General features: G+C 35.6%; 1 protein-coding gene across 4 annotated transcripts in view; it reads right to left on the bottom strand.

Annotated features, from left to right (window-relative positions):
* FAR1 (fatty acyl-CoA reductase 1) overlaps nucleotides 1-24,684 on the bottom strand; it is a 73,160-nt gene that overhangs the window by 15,857 nt on the left and 32,619 nt on the right. For 3 of the 4 annotated variants that reach the window (XM_082660764.1, XM_082660765.1, XM_082660766.1), the window contains 7 exons: nucleotides 23,660-23,855; nucleotides 13,496-13,671; nucleotides 6,181-6,360; nucleotides 3,079-3,256; nucleotides 1,980-2,024; nucleotides 1,738-1,856; nucleotides 761-828 (listed from right to left, as the gene is read on the bottom strand). In XM_082660764.1, the coding sequence (XP_082516890.1) occupies nucleotides 761-828; nucleotides 1,738-1,856; nucleotides 1,980-2,024; nucleotides 3,079-3,256; nucleotides 6,181-6,360; nucleotides 13,496-13,671; nucleotides 23,660-23,848 (955 nt within the window). In that variant the 5' untranslated portion in view covers nucleotides 23,849-23,855. Of the gene's footprint in view, nucleotides 1-760; nucleotides 829-1,737; nucleotides 1,857-1,979; nucleotides 2,025-3,078; nucleotides 3,257-6,180; nucleotides 6,361-13,495; nucleotides 13,672-23,659; nucleotides 23,856-24,094; nucleotides 24,229-24,684 lie in introns of those variants that run through there. The other variant, XM_082660767.1, reaches the window with a different exon arrangement.

Below are 24,684 nucleotides of genomic sequence, written 5' to 3'. Positions count from 1 at the left end.
ACTGAAATAAAAATGCCATAAAAAACCCGAGGATGAAAGACAAAGATTTACTTTAAAATCAAATCGCTCCTCAAGGGTAACAAAAGTTGTTCAATTAGAGGTAAAATAAGACCTAGTACTAAATCAACACTGTAAATACATTTTACTTTAAATTTGAAAACATAAACCAACAACTTAAAAATGATTCAATTTAAGTAGGCCTTTAAGTTATACTATTCCTATTCTAAAACAAGTAACATAGCATATACACTACCTGCTGTGAATCTGTGAATTTAAACAGATTAATAAATGTAATAGAAAATATTCTGGCAACATGTATTCTACTTGCTAATTCCTTCAGTTATTACTCTTAGGACAACTAGCTATCTCCTACAATATACCAACTCTTGTAGTTGGAAGTGATACTGCCTGTGAACAGGGAACATCAGGATTGAGAGTACCCACGAGGGAGGAAAAAAGCATTATTTCCATACCACGAGTATCTATAGGCGTTGCTGCAGATGGCAGCAGAGAAATAGTAAGGGTCAGACAAGGGTGGGATGAGGAAGGTATATACAGCAGGATATTTTAAAATTTATGAAACATTATTAAGGACCAAAAGGCAGTACTAGTAGATATTCTAACATGGCAATTAAAATAAGAATAAATTGGTAACTGGTGGCTTTAATGCCTCATGGGTTATTCTAACGTAAAAACTCAGTGAACATTTTAAGTTCGTTAAAATTTATTCTAACATTCAAAAACACAGGTAAAATCATACCAACTTCACCCCAGTGGAAAGGATTAGTGCTGCCTGTTGTACAATTATACACCATGATGTTTCTTGGTCTGCAAAGACAAAGATCAAAGCAATGAAACATAAAAAGAGGCTAAACTTAACCAATCTAAATCTTACATGATAAGTAGGAAGAAATGAGGATGATGGGTACCTCTTCTACAGTGAATATTTAAAATATTACCTTTAAAGGATTAATTTTTGTGTCTGAACGACTATTTACACTACCCTTTTTCCCTATTCTACCAAAAAAATTATTTATAAAAAATAATATAGACTTCATATTTTCTTCTTTGTATTAGCAGGAGTGTCTGTTTTTCATGCGAGGAAAAAGAACAACAAACAACCTCAGCTCTTCCTATCTCCTTCCCATTTTCAGAGGCTCTAGCTGAAACAATTATGAATTGAGTTCCCTTTCACCAGAAACAATATATTCATATAATCATATCCCTCCTTTTTAAGATATAAAATACTGACTTCAAAAATAAGGGCAGTTTATTATTTAGAAAAAAGTTATTAAGAAGCTTAGGTGTTTAGGCTTAGGTGTTACCTGTAAATGCTACTACTCCCTTTTAAAAGGAGGCCCATGAGTTGATTAAAGTGCTGTAGTGTGCATATTTGATATATGTAAGCCATTCTCTGCGAATTTTAGCTCTTTATATACGCCAAGTTTATACCAAGTTCTAGTTTGGATTTTTAAAAAAACATGTTTTTTTAATTTCTAATGACCTTGTCCATCCTGTGGGCAGTACACAAGAATTTATGTTAATTCTTAATAATTGCTGATGGAACCACTTCATCGCCTATTTAAACCAACTCTTGCAGTTTAAAGTGATAATGCCTATATAATATTGGTATGGGTTAATAAAACTGATAAATATCAGTTATGAGGGATTATTTAACATTAGTATTCCCATCTCAGTTACTATATATTTAACAAGTGACACTGTCATCTCATATACCTATTAACTCCGGAATACCAGGCTGCCGCAAGACTCATGTTGACAACTACATCTACAGGAACAAGATCTGCAAGGGCATTGTTGGAGGCACGCATTGTTCGAAGAATTCCTTTCCCTGCCTTTGTTGAAATTAAAAACAACACCTTAAGATATATAAGCCAAAGCACATATACACAATATACAGATACACAGAAAACAGAAAAAAAGTACAGAATATTCAATAAAACAAAAGGCTTACTTACCGCAATAAAGAGACCACTTGGTCCATTAAAGTTATCAATCCATCCCTAATACCAAAAATTAAAAAAAGGGAGGGAGCTTAGAAATATTATGAAACTAGAGATTTATCATTTGAAATCTATAACTCCACATACATACTTGGTAGTTTTCTTCTAAAAACTAAAAAACAGACTAGATTCAGGCCAGAATATTTCTCCCCATCTTAAATAGAAGCAGTCTTCCTCTGAGATTGCAAATGACTAAGTAAAATAGTTTTCAAAGGCGTACCTACTCTTCCATTAACTCTCTGCAAAGAGAATTTTTAAAAAAGGAGTTTATATCTGTCAAATATTTTAGCTAAATAATGACTGTTTAAGTTTGATTTTGTGCTATGTACTAAGGCAGTAGCCTGAGATTGAGGGAAATGGTAAATCCTCCTCAAAATTACTGAATAAAACAGAAGAAAACAGAATAATGCCAAAGCAACAGAAGAGATACTATCATTTACTACCATTACAGAGACCTAAGTTTTTCCTAAATCAATTTATCTCTTATGTTTTCTCTTATTTCAGGGATTCACAAATACCATAATGCCTTGCTTTTCTACAGCAGATCACAGAAATCTCTTATCTTCCTTAGCTTGTAATCTATACAGGGAGGAGTCAACCTCTTGGAAGGCCTCTTGCCTCTTTTTGGTACTAAAAAGCAAATTAAATAAAATAAGATCTGAATATTCTCATCTCTATTTCCTTCACCTCTGCAAGGGAAACTAATCTGCAAATAATTTTAAACTCCAACAAACGCTGACGTGTCAGAGTTCAATCCCTCATCAGTCATGAAGAAAACTCATGGTCTCCTTTGATTCCAGACAACACCATAGCCTTCGATTTAATTTTCAATTAACATTTTAAAAATTGATCTGCATATGTATACATACAGTATTACATTAGAAATAAAAGTACCAATAAGAGTGTCTCTTTCTACAAACGGAAACAACTTTGCCATAGTAAGCCATGTTCAGTAAACAAAACCCGCTCATAAAAAATTGCCAACTCTTTTTGTACAGAATTATGCCTTAAAATTCCCAATTCCAATTATTTACAAAGATTTCTAACAACTTACTGGAAAAGGTTCTTTCCAACTGGCACCAACAATTGATGGCCTCACAATCGCCACATTTAGCTTTGCTCCTTCTTGTTGTACAACATATTCTGCCAATGCTTTTGTGTATATGTATGTATTAGGTCTGTCTCCTATCAATTTTGGTGTGATGTCATTTACTAGGCCATCATCCATCCACCTGGTAAACAAAGAAATTGCATGCAAAAATATTTTCGGATGTTTTACTATAAAATGAAAAAACACTTTGCATATTTCAGACAAATCTGTTGCTCTGACTCAAGTGATCTGACAACAACTTTTACTAAAAAAAATGGAAATTAGCTTTACTTTCATTAAATATCAACCAGAACTCCATTATCTCTTATATCCAGTTTCTATACCCACAAAGGTCTGAAAACCAAGAGTTCTTTAATAACTCATATGGTCGGTAGCAAAAGTGAATCAGAACTGATTTATGTTCTTTTTTTTTTTAAAAAAAACATCATTTAGTTGTACGTATTCATATACTTCATATGTGTTTGATGAGGGGTGCTACCCCGAATCCAGTTGAAGTTATTTCATATTACACAATACATAGATTATATTTCCTTTCTAAAGTCTAAATAAATTCCAAAATACATCTGGCCCCAAGGGTTTCAGATTAGGAATTACAGATTTGTGTATAATCACCATAACAGCATAACATGTAAATTATATACATTTTAAATGAACATACATTTACAATCAACATAAAAGGTCTAGTAATCTAAATATTTAAGGTGAAGCACTAAAACTTGTTATACTCTCACTAGCAACACTAACAAATACTGGGGTAAATGATAAAAATAAATTGAACCGTGCTGTAAAAGTTCAATTAGCAACCTACTGTGAAGTCACAAAATTCCTCCAATTCTCTCAGTGTCTCTGAAGAAAAGTTCTACTATGATAATCTGTAAGAGGAGGGTGATACACTAGGTGATCTCTATGGTCTTTTCCAGTCTAAATTTCTAATTCCAAAACATTATGTACTTGTTTTCAGATAGTTTTTCTTCCTGTCTATAATACAATGCATACTAAGTACTCTATCAGTGCACAAATGATACCCATACTAACTGATAAGGGTGCATAAAATGGAGACTATCAAGATAAACTTTCTTCTGTATGTGGAAGTACTTTTTGCATGTAGAAGGAAAAGAACACTAACAAAATTGAAGGGAGGTTGCTACTCAACTGAGGAAAAATTCCATAGTGGAGATGAACTTTGAAAAATGGAAGAGAGAGCTGCTATATTAAAAAAAAACAAGGGCTTCCCTGGTGGCGCAGCAGTTGAGAGGCCGCCTGCCGATGCAGGGGACACGGGTTCGTGCCCCAGTCCGGGAAGATCCCACATGCCGCGAAGCGGCTGGGCCTGTAAGCCATGGCTGCTGAGCCTGCGCATCCGGAGCCTGTGCTCCACAATGGGAGAGGCCACAACGGTGAGAGGCCCGCGTACAAAAAAAGACAAACTAGCTAAATCGAGGAAAGACTTTTAGAGTCAGTAAGCCTCATCACTGGAGTAAGTTTACAGAGCCAATCTATGAATTATCCTAAAATTATCTGTTGGCCAGTTGGTCAGATTTCTTTGTAAGCAAAGAAAGGAAATAATAGAATTAGAAGGTTATAGGCTCTTTCTCAGCAACTTCGATGTCTGGCTATACAAACTGCTAATAAGAGAAAAAGTAAAAAGATTTATTAACTTCCACACCCAGCTGTTCCCAGAGATATTAAACACTTCTGCCTACTGACCTGAGGAAAATGAGGTAGACATTTGGGACCATCTAAGAAACGAATTAGAAAACAGAAACCAGGGAACTGCCATAAGAATGTCTCAGTAAGCTCCCATACTTATTAGTTTCCTTACAAACCTGTCCACTTCCTCATATTTCCAGGAAAACTTTAAAGAAATGGACTTATGTGTTTATTTTAGAAGAAAACTTGGAGAAGGAGCTACCAACATTCTGTAGCACCCTTGGGAAGAAAAGAATTCAACTGAGAAAACAGGGGATGGTAACTGAAGAGCTGAACGTGAATAGGATTCCTTGGAAGAAAAGAGACCGAAAAGCAAACAGAATAAAGGAGGAAAAAGCTCACAGGAATATTATATGAGGATTAACAAGTATGTGAAGATACGGATACTGGAATTTTCTATAATTATCGTCTATAAAAGACCCTTTATTTATTCTTGCTCTGATCCTGTTTGTTTGTTTCACTCGATGAGAAAGTAAAGGCTGAAGCAAATGAAATCTTGGCCATGCCTATTTGTATCCATCAAATGCAAACATTTCTCAAGTAATAATTGATGACAGGATCCTAGTCCTCAGAAAGATGACAAACAACAACACTAGGAGTATCAATTAAAGGACCATGACTCCTCCGATTCCCTAATGATTCAAGGCCTCTCTGCAGATATACAGTTGACACTTGAAAAACATGGGGTTGGGGCGTTGACTGCGTTGACTACGCAGTCAAAAATCTACATATAACTCTACAGTCAGCCCTCTGTATCATGGTTCTGCATCAAAAGATTCAACCAACTGCAGATTGTGTAGTACTAGAGTACTTATTTATTGAAAAAAATCTGTGTATAAGTGAACCCACATAGTTCAAGCCCGTGTTGTTCAAGGGTCAACTGTACTCCATTGGGCAAAATAAAAGGATAATCTTTTAATAAATTAGAACCTTGCGACTGAATAGGCAGTCATTAGTCTCCATGGATATCAGGTACTTCTTAGCAGCTAAGATTGATTCCTTGGAAAAACGGAGACTCTAATACCATGGATGAGTTGTTCAGAGGCTTTCCTCCAACCATCACACCTGGTCAAAAGTGAAAGCTCTACACTGACTTTACACATTGACTTTATGGAGAGTCATTTAGGTACAAATCTATACAATAAAAAGAACATAGTAGATACATAATAATTTGCTGAATAAGGAAGAGGTAAATGTATACATAAGCATGGGTGGAGATTTAGAGAGAAAGAGATAGAAACTGAAACAGACCAAGAGATACATGTAAATAGATCCAAAACTCGGATCCAAAGTTTGGGGTCAAAGCAAATGTATATAAATTTCAAACAAACGTACTCTAAAGAATCAATCAGCTTCTTGGGATCCACAGGGGGTGGATAGACTACTTCATCAATATGCTTTCGATTGCAGTAGGCATATGCCGTTGATACATGCATGAACACTTCCAGATTCTTCATCTGTTGTGCAAGCAGAATAAGCTGTCGTGTAGCAATCACATTTAACTGAACAGCATCTCTGTAAAAGAAAAAGTGACAATAAAAAATTGGGAAGCTGTGTCATTTTTTCACCTGTTAAAAAAATCTTATTTCCATTTTAGAGCATCAGAGACAGAAAGGGACAAAGAGGTTTTTGTTTCTTTACAACTGATCCCTTAGCTCAGATTTCGTGTGTTATTTCAACATGAAGTACAACCATTCTACCAGTTGTGTTTAAAATTTTTCTGATTATAAAATAAACTTCATATTAGGATTGTAAAAATAAAAGCACAAATTAAAAATTTTAAATTACCCAGAAATAGACACAGATAATTTCAGTCTTTGGCTTTTATGCATACATTTTTGAAGTCATTTTAGACTTCTTTTGCCTCTTGATTTTTGAAAGCATACTGTTTTCTGAATGGCTATACCACCAGGAGAAGTAAGAATCATTAAGTAATTTTAAAACGCTATGGTAGAGTCATCAATAAGGGTAAAACAGTCAAAGAAAACTCAAAAACATTAAAATATATTAATATATAATCAAGTAAAAGTATGTTTACTTCTCTCTTTGTAGCAATTAACCCAAACACCTTTTTAAGACTACCTTACAAAATTCAAAGCAGTGTTATAATACATTTGTTACAAGAGGCAAATGCAAGACCCCAAGATGATCTATATATTCCCTTCTTGAAATTTATTTGAGGTAAATAATTTCACAAATGCAAAAGTATATATGCAGAAAAATAATCGATGAAGCATCATCTAGTAATAGCAAAAGCCTAAAGAGCTCAAATATTCACTATGAAATGGTATAATAAAGTAGGTATCTTATCACAACGAAAGAATATAGCCATTAAATAACTGACAACTATAAAAACATGGAAAATCTGTGTGAATAATATTTTTTAAATATATAGATTATGAAGTGAAACAGGATTAAAAACAAGACTCTGGAATAAGATCTGGGTTCAAACCCTGGTTTAGCCTGCCTATCAGCTAGGATTAGGTGACCCTGTAAAGTCATTCAAGCACTCAGGCCTCAATTTCTTCATCTGTAAAGGAGAATACATAATGGAGACTAACTACTAAGATTTGTATAAAGTTAAATTAAACAAAACAGCTTGCAAGTATTCAGCATTATTCTTAACATAGTCCCAAAATAGGCATTCAATAAATATTACTTAAGGGGTGGATAGTTTTTCCTTTCTATTATACTTTTGTTTATAACTTACTTGAGGGAAAAAAGGTTGAAATACCCCAAACCAGTAATACTGTGAAAAAACTGGAAAAGTAATACACTGTTGGTGACACTATAAACTGATACAACTGATCTGAAAGAGACTAGGACAAAGTACCAGGAATTACAGAGATGACAGAGTTATTAATCTAGTTAACCCACTGAAATTAACTGAGAGGAAAAACTTGTTCTAACCCTAATTTTTCAAACAGAAAGAAATTAAGATTCCCTAAATTTGTTTTTTGGGTTTTTTGGTTGTGTTTTTGCTTTTGTGTTTTAATTGAAGTATACTTGATTTACAACGTTGTGTTAGCTTCTGGTGTACAGCAAAGTGATTCAGTTATACATATATATTCTTCTTCATATTCTTTTCCATTATGGTTTATTACAGGATATTAAATACAGTTCCCAGTGTATATACATTAGGACCTTGTTGTTTATCCATTCTATCTATAATAATTTGCATCCTCTAGTCCCCAACTCCCAATCCAACCCTCCCCCGCCCCTACCCCTTGGCAACCACAAGTCTGTTCTCTATGTCTGTGAGTCAGTTTGTTTTGTAGATAAGTTCATTTGTGTCATATTTTAGATTTTGCATATACGTGATATCATATGGTATTTGTCTTTCTCTTTCTGACTTACTTCATGTAATATGATAATCTCTAGGTCCATCCACGTAGTTGCAAATGGCGTTATTTCATTCTTTTTCATGGTTGAGTAATACTTCTCTGTGTGTGTGTGCGTGTGTGTGTGCACGCACACACACACACACACACACACACACGCACACACACACCACCACATCTTCTCTATCCATTCATCTGCTGATGGACATTTAGGTTGTTTCCATGTCTTGGCTATTGTAAATAGTGCTGCTATGAACACAGGGTTGCATATATCTTTTTGAATTATAGTTTTGTCCAGATATATGTGCCCAGGAGTGGGATTGCTGGACCATATGGCAACTCTATTTTTAGTTTTTGAGGAACCTGCATACTGTTCTCCATAGAAATTGGCTGCACCAATTTACATTCCCACCAACAGCGTAGGAGGGTTCCCTTTTCTCCACACCCTCAGAAAAATTCCCTATATTTGCTATACTAAGTGAACATGACATAAATTACAGTATAGTAACATGATGAAATATCGTATCATGAAAATTATAACTATGAAAAAGTTAGAAATATGGAAATTGTTTCAATAAGTAAAATTACAAATTCTATGTTTACGTTTTATGGAAAGCAACGTATTTTCAAAGAGAAACCACAAGAAAATTTTTTAAAAAAATAAAAATAGTTTTGAGTACTTTCCGAAATTCTTACATTTTCAGTATTTAAGAAGAAAAAAATCCAACTGTTCTTTTAAAAGGCCAGGATATGTCACAGATAGAATCTGGTCTACTTGACTGTAAAGTAGTTCTTTGATGCGTATCACATTTGCAAAACAGTGGGAATGGGGAGGGTACTGTTTTCGAAAAGGTATACAGAGAATATCCTGTTACAGGTTTCTGAGGACAGAACAACAAGTTCTGGGTCACTAGGAATAAGAAGTAATTCATGAGAGGAAAAACTCTTGGGACTTATTTTTTCTTTTAATTTAATATTATCTGAGAACCTATGAAGACATACTAAAAGGAAAAAAAAATTTTAATGGAATAATTGGGCTGGGATCTTAAAAACATGAGTGTATCTTTTTCCTTCCTTATCTCAGCTGAGGGACGAAAATCTGTTTAAATAGATACCCAGCAAAAAAGACGTTTCACAGAGAGGATACTGTCCACTAGACTATAAGGCAATGTGCTATTTTCTTTTGCATTTGCAAAACAATAGTGTTAGGGAGAGTGATGTTTTGGGAACAGAACACAAAGGATATTTTGTTACAGGTTCCTGAGGATGGTGACAGAATTTCTGGGTCACTGAAAATAAGGAATAACTTGAGAGAGGAAGCACTCCTGAGCTTTGCCTACTCACCTCTTCCCATCCATCCGCACCTGACAGCGCAAACCTGAAGGCATTTTGTGCCCATGTAAATAACTTAGTATCTCTGCCAGGCTAGTATCCTCATTCTGTTTTACTACCATCCAATTTGTACACCTTGAACTTTAGGCTGAGACCCTGACATGTTAGATCTGAAAGCATTTAGCAGTACCAAACAAACATAAAGTTCTCACTATGTTTTGGTTATGGGTATTCATAAACGCATCTTATATAACACTGGCTTTTTGGGGGGAGAGCAAAAATGAATAAATCTTTGTAATTATGGTCCATCACTAATGTAGACATAGAAACCACTTTAATAAAGGAAAAAGCTCAACTTGAACTGCCAATAAATTTTCTTATTCACCTGTCTTCTATTGACATATTGGGTTGTTCAAAATCTATGCTGATAACACTTTTAAGACCTTAAACCAGAGATCATGCTTTGCTTGACAGACACCTGTGAGCTTATTAAAAATGCAGATTGCTGGCCCTCATCTTCAGACACTTTTTAATGTGTCTTAAATCACATCTTTTTTTTTTTTTTTTTGCGGTACGCGGGCCTCTCACTGTTGTGGCCTCTCCCGTTGCGGAGCACAGGCTCTGGACGCGCAGGCTCAGCGGCCATGGCTCATGGGCCTAGCCGCTCCGCGGCATGTAGGATCTTCCCGGACCGGAGCACGAACCCGTGTCCCCTGCATCGGCAGGTGGACTCTCAACCACTACGCCACCAGGGAAGCCCTTAAATCACATCTTATATAAGCTCCCCAGGCCATTCTGATCTCTTCCTCATCACTCCCTTCCCCACCTCTGAGAAAATACTACCTACATGAGATCTCATCACTATACTGCTGCTGATTTTTTTTTAACTTAATGAAGATATAGAAACAGATGTCTATTAAGGGGACAATTAATCAATCAGGGTAGGGGATCCAGTCGTTTGTAATTTAAATCACACCCTAGGCTCTTATTAAAAATGAGGATTCCTGGGTATTATCTCAAAACTAGAGGGTCTGAATTTGGCAAATACAGTCCAAGACTATGCATTTTTTTTTTTTTTGGCAGTACGCCGGCCTCTCACTGTTGTGGCATCTCCCGTTGCAGAGCACAGGCTCCGGATGCGCAGGCTCAGCGGCCATGGCTAATGGGCCCAGCCACTCCGCGGCATGTGGGATCTTCCCGGACAGGGGCACGAACCCGTGTCCCCTGCATCGGCAGGCAGACTCTCAACCACTGCGCCACGAGGGAAGCCCAAGACTATGCATTTTTAACACATTTTCCAGTAATCCTTAAGATTCATAATACATTCTAAAGTTTGAGAATCCATGCCCTTAGGCTCAACAGTTTCTTGATCTTTTCTAAATCATCTATCTTTACTTCCACTCCTTTCTGAACACCTACTCTCATATTCATACCCTGGGCCCTCTCACCCAAAATTGCTCTAGCTCTAAAATCTCATACTATGAATTTTCCCCAGACCACACTATCCGTCCTCCCATTTCTGCCCTTAAGCCTGTTTTCTGTCCTCATCATGGTCTTTAGTCTTCTGATACTTCTTTACTCTCAAGTCCAATGGCCCTGTTCTACCTTCACTTTCCTTACTAAGAGATACCATACCTGTGGTCAACTATTTAAGTAACTCCCTTTATTATCCTCAATATCACTCTCTCCTCAACTTTTGTCAGTATTTCTTTATAATTCCTAATCTTGATATCCATTTTTTCCCACTTCAAGATTTATAGACCACCGTATCTGAAAATAAATGAGCTCTGCCACCTCTCAACTCTCACAGCACTTTAATGTATGCTCTTCAGTAACTCCACATTTTCTATCCTATTTTATGGTTATTTAAGTATATTCCATTTCCTCTAATAGACAATATGGACTTTGCAAACAGGATCTGTGTACAATTTATTTTGATTTCTCCCAAAATACAGAGTATAATGTTGGGAGTAAAATCTGGATTTTCTTGTCCTGGCAGTAAAGGCTCTGAACAATTTTTTATTTGTGGGCTAACTTAAAAAGTGGCTATAAAGAATAATTGTTTTGTAAGTAGTTATTATATGTCAACCTACAGTATTTTAGAATGTTGTAGTATCACCACTTAGACATCAATATCCATTAAAATTGCTCCACAGAAAACAATAATCTCAATTAATGACTAGGATTAGGTCAGTAAATATGCATGCCCTGACAAAGAAGAGAAGAACAATAAATTTTCTTGTTCACCTGTCTACCTCCTTCCACTATGGCATCTCTAGTGAAAGAAGAAAGAATAATAATAAAAAGATTTCCCTTTTGTTAATGGTAACCTTGTTTACCCTGAGGGGAAGAGAAAGAGGAGAGAACATTCCCCAAAAGTGTTACACTTTGGTTCTCCTCGTTACTTGGATGAGTTTCACCCTAATGAATGTTGCCTGTTTGTAAAACAATTTCCCCATCAAAAGCATCTGATTTTCCCTTTGAGGACTATACCATAATTATCAAGTATCTATATACCTTTTTCCTTGAAAACAGTTTCATAAGGCTATGTGAACTCTTTCTTTTGGTTATGAAAAAAATGAAAGCTAGAACTACAGGGAAAAATACCAGTTAGACGGACTATTTCATATTAAAAACCTACCTGTAATCGCACTATCCAAATATAATAACTGGCCAATATTAAAAGATATGTATATAAATACACATTTATGTACATACATATTTTATGAAAATGAGATTATACTATAGTTCTAATAAGATTCTTTTGTCACTTTTGAATCCTGAACACATTAATTGCTGCATAAAAAGAACTAAAATGTAAATAAATTATTACCACCAGATAATAAAGGATAAAGTCAAGATTAGAACTAAGGTGTGTAATTCCAAAGCTCATGTCCTCTCCATTATACAGTGCTGCCTCAGCTTCCTCAAGTATAAAATAGATTTGACCATTATATTACATTGGGTAACATTAAGCATGGAATGAAATAATGAGCGAGAAAACACCCTGAAACTATAAAGCATTGTTAGAGGAATCTAAGGGACTATTATAGTGTCCTTACCTGCAATATAGGCAAAACTCACTGTAATGCTTTGGCACTGAACTGTCATGTTATACACTGTCGATTAAGGTTTATACTTCTACACATAGACAATATGGGGGATAATCTCAAAACTCTTTACAATCAGAATTGAACTTAAAAACATTTTAAGAAGGCCGTCAAGCAATTATGAAACCTAAAGAAGTGTGCACCATTTTAATTGATATAAGACCATACAATTAGATTAACATTATAAAACTGTATATAACATCAAAAAATGCTCTGAATTAAGCACCATTATTTGAAATGTGTATTTGTTAGATTTTTAAAAACATAGTGACCATTTAAAATGTTATTTTTTTCTTGAAATAGGGCATCTTGAAGGAAGTCCAGACTGTTTTTAAAGTAAACCTATATCCAATGTACCCTGCCCTTAACACTGATACCAAAGTTTTAAAACAAAAACAGGGTATGACTTCAGTGTATAAGCCATTTCATCTTACTCTGCAAAACCTGAGCCTAACTTTTTAAAATTTTCAGATGAATATGTGTGAAGTAGACAAAGCTGCTGGGGTATATACTTCTGAAAGAATGGAGGGCAGAGGAAATAAACATTATTAGTTGTTAAGACTAATACTCCTACCCAAGGGAAACTTCTCTTTCTTCTACTCCACACTTCCCATTTCTTGCCTCCTCCCTGCCCCATATATAAATTTATGGCAACTTCTAATAAACATATACTAGCTATCCGATGTTTTTAAACTGTTAAGAAGAGAAAGAAAATTCTTTTAATACTCTGTAGGACACGGAATGCTACAATTAACAGAGAGCAAACATTTTCAAAACACTTTCAAATGACTTGACTAAAAAGTAGAATTCAAATTAGATCTTTTAACTGTGCTGCAGTTCAAATATCATATAAATACCTTTACTTACCTCAAGTTTTCATTAAACCTTACTGTAGCTGCACAGTGGAATATAATATTGGTAGACTCTATGATGATCTCTTTATCTTCTTCACTAAGAGCCAGTTTAGGTTGGGTGAGTTCACTGTTGACTGCTATAATTTTCTCCCTAAAATCTGGGTTTTCATCTCTCAATCTGTCAAAAAGCTATCAAAGGGGAAAAACATTTTAGGGCAGTATTTTTCAACTTTCTAAAACCCATCATCACCACCTTTTCCTCCCCCAAGGATCACTATTTTTTAAATTTCAACTATGTGAATCCTAAGGTTGCTTAAATTGCTATCATTCTGCATGAAAAACACTCTATGGGGTCCACATTGTTATCCCCATTTTATAGATGAGGAATCTGAGACACAGAGAGGTTAAGTAACTTGCCAAAGGACATAGGGCTGGTAGCTTGCAGAGTTAAATTTTAACTGTCCATGCCTTTGTTGATTAGATTATATTATCTCTCAGAATAGACATAAGCAGCACAGACATCAGAACAATGTTTACAATGATCATCCAGAGACTTCCTGGTGGCGCAGCGGTTAAGAATCCACCTGCCAATGCAGGGCACACGGGTTCAATCCCTGGTCCGGGAAGATCCCACATACCGTGGAGCAACTAAGCCTGTGCATCACAACCACTGAGCCTGCACTCTAGAGCCCACGAGCCACAACTACTGAGCCCGTGTGCCACAACTACTGAAGCCTGCACACCTAGAGCCCGTGCTCTGCAACAAGAGAAGCCACCGCAATGAGAAGCCCGTGCACCGCAATGAAGAGGAGCCCCTACTCTCCACAACTAGAGAAAGCCTGCATGCAGCAACGAAGACCCAACTCAGATAAAAATAAATAAATAACATTTTTTAAAAAATAAATAAAAATAAAATGATCATTCAGATTTCTAAAATCCAAACCTTAATTTATCACTTCATTTTATTTTGCTTTTAGTCTCTTTTAGTAGATTAAAATACCAGTAATCATACTCTACCTAAAATCTTAGGAAAAATTTAAAGGGGAAAACAAAGTAAGTATGTTAAAGGAAAAAAAATTTGGTAAGCAAATGTGAATATGAAGCTGGATGAACTTGAGAAATACATATAGGATTCTAACTTGAAAATAGAAAATTCAATATTCCTTAAGTATACTCAAAGGAATAAATTTTTAGCTAGAGAATCAGATCCCAAAATGGTTACAGTATAAAGGTACATTCAATTTTGAGTCAAATTTAATTTTTTATCCCAGATTTTACAGAGGAACAATGATGTCACCTCCAGATCACTGTTCTATTACACCCTGACTCTCCACTCCATTTAAAGTCCATATTTGTAGTTTAAGCAGAGATTCTGAAATCTGGGGAAAAAGTCTATAAAACATATATGGTACTCGCTTTCACCTTCCCAGGTGACTTTTAGTAAGTAACAGTCTTCCCCTCCACCACTGCTAGCTAGTGACTTCAATATTATTGTTTTTTTATATTAATTAATAAAATATTTACTAAGCATTTCAGATGAACTAAGTACCTTCTAGACACTGAGAAAACAAGAATTATGACCTTTGCCTCAGGCTATTTAGAGTCTAATAGGAAAAATTAGACAAGTAAACAGTTAAAGTATAATGTTATAAGTAATAAAATAGGGATAATATAAGTGTTATGAGACTGTACAGGAGCAACATCTAGCCCTGCTAGTTGGGAAGGACCTGAGATTATAAAGTAGAAGAATAGTGTTTCAAGTAGAGAAAGTAGCATGTATAACCACCTAGAAGTAACAGAGCATTAATGTTTGGGAAATTTAAAAAACTCAGTAAGACTTGGCCAATGACTGGAAGAGGGATAAGGAATATAAACTCCATGTGGACAGGGACTAGGTCTATTTTGCTCAGAACAAAGGCCCTAGATAACAGAGTGCCTGGCAAGATAGTGACATGATAAACATTTGTTAAATGAATAAATTCATTAGGTGGAAAACACTGGAAGAGAAAGAAGTACAGCTATGGAGATATGAGTTCAGTTTTGTGAATGCTGAGTGTAAAGTGCCAATGAGAACACCCCAGAAGACTGGTCTAGTAGAGATAACTGGCTCTGTGGGTCCTGAGTTCAGGGAAGAAAGAGTCAGACTACTGATATAGATTTTATTAACCACCCAGGTAGCAGCAGTGATGAGCACCCAAGGTCCAGACTATATGACGCTTTTTCCAAATCTAATTTAAAATACAACCTTTCACCTCACACAAAACAGAAGGTGCTGAGTAATTACCTAAATGGACCTAGTAAAAAGAGATCAAGGCCTAGGAAAGAATTCTGAAGAATATTTAAGGGTCTAGCAGAGAAAAAGGAGCCTGAGGAATGATCAGAAAAGTACTTTTAACACACTGAATTCAGACTTTTTCATTCTCCCAGACTGCCAATGACCTTTAATTCCCCTTCATATCAGATATCTCCACCACTACCACCAATACATGATCACGCTGCTTCACAAGTTACATCTCAAATGTGATGCTCTTCCCTTCTTTAGCTACCATCTCTTTATTCAATACCATCTTTTCCAAAGTTTTTAACCCACTGGTATCCCAATTAGTTCCTACTTTACTAAGTCCACTAATGCCCTCTTTAATGTATTTTATTCCCTTTCCAGAATTTATTTTGTGGTCAACTATTTGCACTCCTTGCCAGCAATGAGGTTTACCTTCCCAGAGACATTCCTGTAAATCAGTGGTTCTCAAGTTGGGGCAATTTTAGCCCCCAGGGAACATTTGGTGATGTCTGAAGACATTTTTCTTTGTCAAACCTGGGATGGTGAGGAGAGGGAGCTGCTGGCATTCAGTAGGTAGAGGCCAGGAATGCTGACCACCCTACAATGCATAGGACAGCTCCCCATAACAAAGAATTATCTGGCCCAAAATATGAATAGTGCTGAAGTTGAGAAATTCTGCTATAAGACAATGTCCCACTATAGTATATGCTCTATGCCTATGCTCTTTTATTCCTGTTTCAAAATCACAGAAGGCTCTACCTAAAAGTTTCTTAACAACTTTAAGTGTACATGTTCACTGCTACTTGATATAAAAAGAACTCATTTTATTGATTCACCAGAAATGCTATACATAAGTGGGAATGAATGGCCCTAGGAGTAAGTGGTGGGATGTGCCGGGGGGAATTAAAAGCATAAGATAAAATGACAAAATTTTATAGAGTATTTTAGTCAAATATTTATTTAGACAAATACGTGGAGACAAGGCATTTTTATATTGAAAATAATGGCCATATGTTTAGACTAAACTATAAAAGTTCAATGAAATTTCAGGCTTTCAGTAGAAGATAACCATTTTCTTTACAAATCAGACTTACTGGTGAGGAAAAATTTTAGAAGCATTACCCTGGAGACCCCAGAGAAGATGCCCAACTCTTTCACATTTTACTTAGGTCCTCAATTCCAACCAAGACATCAGCTTCAATAATTGCTCCTATCCAATCTCTCTTAACACCTCTACACTCTCTCTTCCTTCCCTCCTCCCTCTTAAAAACTCTCTAGACTGTAGGCTCCATTAAGGCAGGGACTCTTATTTATTCCTGAATTTAACCCCTTACATCAAGTCAAGTGCCCAGCACTGAGTACACACAATAAATGTTTTCTGAAAAATAAAAAATGAATAAGAAAAAATAACCTCTCACTAGGGGGAAGGAGGGTGTTGGGAAGGGAATTACAATATACCAATTACAAGTGGTTCATGATAAAATGCCAAGATGAGTAAACAAAGGGCAGAGATGGCAGCAAAACACACATGCAGGCATTATTACTTAAAATAGGCCTTGTGGTCTGATAGCCCCCTTGATGACTCCCTTCTCACAGGTTTTCAGGGAAGCAAAGAATTCCAAAAGGATCTGGCAAAAAATCAGAAAGAGGAAAAAGAAGAGAGACTAACATACACTATCTGAGTAGTTAAGAAGTTTAGGGATAACTTCTAAATTTTGGAGAAAGGATTTTACATCCTACAGTTAAATAAAAATAAAAGCAACATGTTAAGTATCTGCTGCATGATGTCAAAGAAAAGCTACTGTGACATGACAATTAGTTCTAATCCAAAGAACTATCACAAAGGTATACGAAGTTCATTCAAAGTAAAAAATCTGGTTAGTTGCTATGTAAGGATTTGCTAATTTTTTTGTTTTTTCCAACAGGACTATAAGAATTTAGATAGACAAATGAGCATCATTCTCTTCCAAAAAAAAAAAAATAATGCTATCATTGACATTTCTTTGGAGGGATATGCCTATAGAGTCAGAGCCCTTGCAAAACTGAGCTCACAGCTTTCTAATCACTTTGGTTTCTGACTCCAATTTTATTCTCTGAATCTTTACTGCCAAGCTTGGGTTCAAATTAATTTTGGATGTCTGCAAAAGTCAACTCTCTCCTTAAAGCATGAACATTTGCCCCTATTCAGTATATCCATTAGAATGTGCCAGTAGGCTGTCCCCACATGGTCTAAGCAACACTGTACACTCTTAATCAGCACCAGTTCGCAAAGTGTAGAAGATCCTAGGAGTCCCTGAGACTCCCACTTAGGGAGTTCACGAAGTCAAAACTATTTTCATAATAAAAGTAAAACATTATTTGCATTTTTCACTTTCATTCTCTCACAAGTATAGAGAGGAATTTTCCAAAGCTACATGTGTAATGACATCATCACTCTCGATGGCTCATGGAATGTGTGCTTGTATGTATATTCTTTTACTTTAAAAATTTCTCAATTTTAAATGGGACCTAATGAAAAAAGCTTTTGCACAGCAAAGGAAACCATAAACAAGACAAAAAGACAACCCTCAGAATGGGAGAAAATATTTGCAAATGAAGCAACTGACAAAGGATTAATTTCCAAAATTTACAAGCAGCTCATGCAACTCAATATCAAAAAAACAAAAAACCCAATCCAAAAATGGGCAGAAAACCTAAATAGACATTTCTCCAAAGAAGATACACAGATTGCCAACAAACACATGAAAGAATGATGAACATCACTAATCATTAGAGAAATGCAAATCAAAACTACAATGAGGTATCACCTCACACCAGTCAGAATGGCCATCATCAAAAAATCTACAAACAATAAATGCTGGAGGGTGTGGAGAAAAGGGAACCTTCTTGCACTCTTGGTGGGAATGTAAATTGATACAGCCACTATGAAGAACAGTATGGAGGTTCCTTAAAAAACTAAAAATAGAACTACCATATGACCTAGCAATCCCACTACTGGGCATATACCCTGAGAAAACCATAATTCAAAAAGGGTCATGTACCACAATGTTCACTGCAGTTCTATTTACAATAGCCAGGACATGGAAGCAACCTAAGTGTCCATCGACAGATGAATGGATAAAGAATTGGCACATATATACAATGGAATATTACTCAGCCATAAAAAGAAACAAAATTGAGTTATTTGTAGTGAGGTGCAAGGACACAGAGACTGTCATATAGAGTGAAGTAAGTCAGAAAGAGAAAAATAAATACCGTATGCTAACACATATATATGGAATCTAAAAAAAAAAAAAAAGGTTCTGAAGAACCTAGGGACAGGACAGGAATAAAGACGCAGACGTAGAGAATGGACTTGAGGACACAGGGAGGGGGAAGGGTAAGCTGGGACAAAGTGAGAGAGTGGCATGGACTTACATATACTAACAAAGGTAAAATAGATAACTAGTGGGAAGCAGCCCATAGCACAGGGAGATCAGCTCGGTGCTTTGTGACCACCTAGAGGGGTGGGATAGGGAGGGTGGTAGGGAGACGCAAGAGGGAGGAGATACAGGGATATATGTATATGTATAGCTGATTCACTTTGTTATAAAGCATTAACTAACACACCATTGTAAAGCAATTATACTCCAATAAAGATGTTAAAAAAAAAGAAAAGAGGAAACTAGAAGAGGAATACAGCATAAAGCTTACTTTGATAAATCTATACACAGAAAAAGATGGGTGAAGAGCTGAACTCGGGAAGCACAGATCATACCTACAGTGTGAATACCCGACTGTTTGGAAAATTGTTCTTGTTAAATAACTCTCAGCACTCGATGAATGATCTAGCAATCCAGTATAAAATAAATCAATATTAATATTGCACTACAATTATCATAAGTACTAAATCACTATCATTGCTATTACTGCTTCTATCATGTTTTGAGTTTTTACTATGGCCCAGGCTCTGTGCAAAATGTTTTAAATAGCAGTATCTTATTTGAATCAATCATTCAACATGTATTTAACACGTAGTCTGTGTAAGGTATTGTTAAAGTCTCTAAACTTTACAAAGAGGTGTTACGGACTGAAAAAAAAAAATTCTCAATTTTAATCTCTACTACGATAAAACATCAGTAAGATATTTGAAATAAAACCTCACAAAAACAAAATCTCTTTGAAGTCCTCAATAATTTTTAAGAGTGTAAAGGGGTCCAGAGATCAAAAGTTTGAGAATCACTGCCTTAAATAAACAGAATCTTTCAACCTATTTGGATGATATGAAAAAATACAGCCATAAGGTAATAATATCAGTCTGCAATACACTGCAGTCAATATACATTATCAAATAATTTGCTCAAGAGTTTTAATTAAAAGTCACTTGGAAAAAAGCTATAAATTATATCACATTTTTTAAAAAGTCCTTACACTAGGCTACCAAATACTTTTAATTTTAAAATGATATTGAATACAGTTTAGTTGATCTTCCCAGTTCTCAGGAAAAACTGAAAATGACCTTTGTACCTACCACACTTTAAGATGGCAAATTCTTCAAGCATAGTTATTATGTAGCTAGATTTTACGGTAGTAAATACTGAAATATTAACTCACATCTTTTTTTTATTGTCTCTAAAGAATTTAGAAACAATAATGAAAATGACTAAAACTTGTCTTTTTGTGTGTGTGTGTGGGGGGGCCCATTCCCCTTGGCACCCAGGATCTTAGTTCCCCGACTAGGGATCGAACCCATGCCCCCTCCAGTGGAAGCAAAGAGTCTTAACCAATGGATCGCCAGGGAAGTCCCTTGTCTTTTTTTTTAATTGAGATAACTAACACTGGTTTATAACATCATATAAGTTCCACGATTAGGACATTATATTTTGACTCCTATATACACTACTGCGTGCTCACCAACAAAAGTTTAGTTTCCATCTGTCACCATACAGTTGACCCCCTTTACCCATTTCACCCTACCCCCAACCCCTTCCTCTCTGGTAATCACTACTCTGTTCTCTGTTTTCACATTTAACCCACATCTTACTTTTAAAAATAAGTACATAGAAAGTTCATGTGATAATTCCTTAATCTAAGAGTTTAAAGTTAACACTTGCTACATTTTTCTCATGTGTAAGTATAAATATTTGTTTGAAGCCCTCTTCCTCAAGTCAAACAAGCAAAAATTTAAAAGAATAATTAACAATTTCGATTGTATTTTAAAAGGCAAAAATCTCACTTGGGTAGAGGAAAGTGTTAGTAGGAATACTCCGGCACTTAGTATTTACTTTACATGCCTTATACAGAGTCCAGTAAAGCAAACACCACAGCTTGCTCTGACACTCTTCCAACCTGCCAAGCAGTTCTCAGAGCCTTTGCCCGTGCTGTTCTCTCTACCTTTAACACTCTTCCTCCACGTACCACATGCATTCTTCCTCACTTCATCATTCAGGTCTCTGACCAAACGTCACCTCAGAGAGAACTTTTTCTGACCATCGTATCTAAAGCAGCACCTCCATCGCTTTCAATCCCCCTTTTCTGCTTTACTTTTGAACAGCACGTGGCACTATTCAACATGTTATATAGTTGTTAACTTGTCTCCCTAACTAGAATGTAAATTCCAAATGCTGGGATTTTGTTTTCTTCATTGCCGTATCTCTAGTAACCTGAACAGCTTCTAGTATGTAGCAGGACTCACATCTTTGTGGAAGGGAGGGCAAATGGGAAGAACACAAGTGCACGAGAGTTTGGGGCAATGGGAAGAACGTTACTAGAGTATAACTACCCTTGTGAGCTGTACTGTCACTAAGTAGCCCTCAAAGAAGTAGATTTGTTTTAAAAAGTAATTCAGAGAAAAGAAGTTTTTCTAGTTGAAATAAAGATTATTTAAAGTTTTCATGTGGGGACAAACTCAATAAACAGTGGGACAAAAGTAAATATTATTTTTATTCTTTAATGCCCTATTAATAGTTTCAAACAATTTATTTTTTAAAGTAAAAACAAATATTAATTTACATCACTGTTACAACCCTGTAGGTCTAGGATTACCTCTTAATGGGGAGGAGGGGGAATACAAACAAGAAAAACGTGGATGCTTCACAAAAGAGAAGTTTATCTTTCTGAACCAAAATTATATTTGAATGGAAATCATTCTCAAACAACCTAACATCTTAGTAAAGAAAACATTCTAAATATAGTTTAACCTTTTCTTAATTTATCCTAAGTCACTGTAGTGAATATTAGTGACTGTATTTTATTTTAACTCTGTAATGTTAAGAAAATTAAAAGTTATATTTAAACCCTCCCACACTTCTGTACAGGTCTTATTGTGTACCTTCTCTTTTTCTCTTAATTATTTTTCTGTTATCATACTTTATCACTCCTAGGAGATAAGCTTCCCACTACTGCCCTAACCCATAAACTGACTCTTATTCCTTCTGATGTTAACTTCTGTTATTCGCTGCCCTTCATGCACTTCTCTTTTGCTTTTGTCATCTTCTCTTTTAATTTTTGTAAACTTGGGCACCAAGCTTTTTGCCATTGGCTTAGGGAAATTAAGCTATTTTTACTCAGTGTGTACCAGCTACAACATACAACTAGTAAGGTATCCAACTCTCAAGATTACTTTTTCCATTTTATCACAAAGTGTCCCATCATCTTTGCCTTACTTTCTTATCTATTGGGGAAGTAATGCTATAAAGTAGAAAGGGATTTGTTATCAAGTCATCTGCGTTATATCCGACATCTATTAGCTACACAACTTCAGATAAAATAACCACCTCTGAGACTCATTGTCCATATTTGTAAAATGCGATATATCAACATCTGTCCCTGCCAGAGCATGAGCTCTGGTTTCAATCGTTCACAGACATTGGCTCTAACACTAACTATATGACCTTGTAGAATGGGAATAAGACCAGTACTTACCTTGAAGAGTTCCCGTGATAATTAAATACATATGAGGTGCTTTGCACACAGTGCCTTGCACAACTTAAGCACTCAATAAATGTCAGCCACTATTAACTATGGATTTCTACTGAAAGATCAAAACAGGCTGGAATACAAATCATGTCTAATAAATTATTTATTAACTCTAGAGAACTGTTAATCTATAATTAATCAACATATCTTTTGATACTTTTCAGCAATTCTTTCACTGCTCAGAGTAACTCAGAGGTTTCTAGTTTTGGTCTTTTTTGTTTTTTTATACATAAGTCACAGCTGCCCTAGAAGGTTAAAAGGTACCAGATACCCACCTAATAACTAAAAAATTACATAGCTACTATACCAAACTTACTAACAATGAATGTCAGATAAATTCTAAAGCCTATAACTGTGAAATAATTTTACTCCAGCTCATTTCCATTTTTTCTTAGCCATATTTTACTAAAGGTTCAAATGTATGACATACTCTTGTATTCTATATAACCCCTCTGTCACCATGTTCTTATTTGTCAAATGGGAATATGTGACTTTGCTACTTCCTAATACTTTTGTGAGGAGCAATTAGTGCTTACAAATTTTTAACTGTTATCAAAGCACTGTCTCACAGCATAGTAGGAGTTAGAAACTAACTCATTATTATCATTCTGAAACTATTTAAACATCTAGTAATTACAAATAACCTGCCTCAAATATTCTAAAAACACATTAAACCTTTACCATAAAGGTAATTTAGAACTTGTTATATAATTTTGTTCATCATAGAAGAAAGTTTTCAAAAAAAAAAAAAAGAAGAAAGCTTTTTTCTCCTCCTGATCACAAGTCATATTCAGTTTACTGCCATTCTTATAGGGGTTTTTTTTTACCAATTTTTTTCAGGATACTTAAGAAATATACTAAGCTGTTGATGATTACAATAATTACATGCACAAACACACACTTTTTTCTCTCTTCCAAATGATCATTTTCCATACTTACCTTGCCACTAATGACTTCTTCTACTCGTTCCTGGGGTGTCTGTCCAGCTTTCTGCCTCACCAAAACATACACTGAATTCACCTTAGGACAAGACCTCAGCAACTTTTCCAGAAGTACCTTCCCTAGGAAACCAGTAGCTCCAGTGAGGAGGACATTCTTGCCTTCATAGTATTCTGGGATTGAAACCATTCTGATCCTATGGAAAATATGACAAATAAGCATCAACTTCAAAGATTTATGTTCATTGTTACATACTGAAAATCTCTTGGTATTCAAATAAGTATTTTCAAGGACAGGCAAAAATCAAAGTTCAACGTTAACACAAAAGGGGACATTAACGTTTGGCTCATTGTAGTAAGGTGGAAAGTACAGTGAACTGCAACACTGGCTTCTAATCCCTGTTTTTACCTGGACCACCTCAGACAAGTCACTCACCTTCTCTGGGCCTGGGTTTCTTTAGTACAGTTTGTACCAAGTGACCTCTAAAAATTCCTTCAGCAATAAGAATCCAAATCTTCACTTAAACCTCAGTTAAACCCCAAACATGAATAAGTGGTGCTTCTCTGTCTCCAAAAGTATTTATAACACCAAATAGAGGTCAGCAGCAAGACTCAATTGCCTAGCTTGTATAACATGGTGAGGTGTCATATTCACCTATCATCACCAGTTGAAACAAGAGGTAACACCAAGTCCTTTCTTTTATATGTCTGTAGTGACAATATATTCAAAAGGTACTTAAACCTCCCTTTTAGTAAGAAATATAGTAAGGAATATATAGACTGACTTATCCTCCCTACCCAAATTCCACTGAAACAGCAGAAAAGAGAGTATACTAACAGAATGAACACACAAAAGAACCATGATGAGTGGAAAAAACAAGATGCAGAAGGACTCATGCAGTATGTCACTATTCAAGGCTCAAACACATTCAAAATGATGCTACTTACTGTTTAGAAATGCATATACATGATAATATTAATAAATGCATTAGAGAGAGTATAATACAATCAGAAAAGAGAATAAGA

The sequence above is a fragment of the Grampus griseus genome, assembly GCF_964374135.1.
Source record: "Grampus griseus genome assembly, chromosome: 8".
NCBI classification, from domain to species: Eukaryota; Metazoa; Chordata; class Mammalia; order Artiodactyla; family Delphinidae; genus Grampus; species Grampus griseus.
The sequence above is the reverse complement of the archived record's forward strand: the minus strand, read 5'-3'. Positions and strand labels throughout refer to the sequence as shown.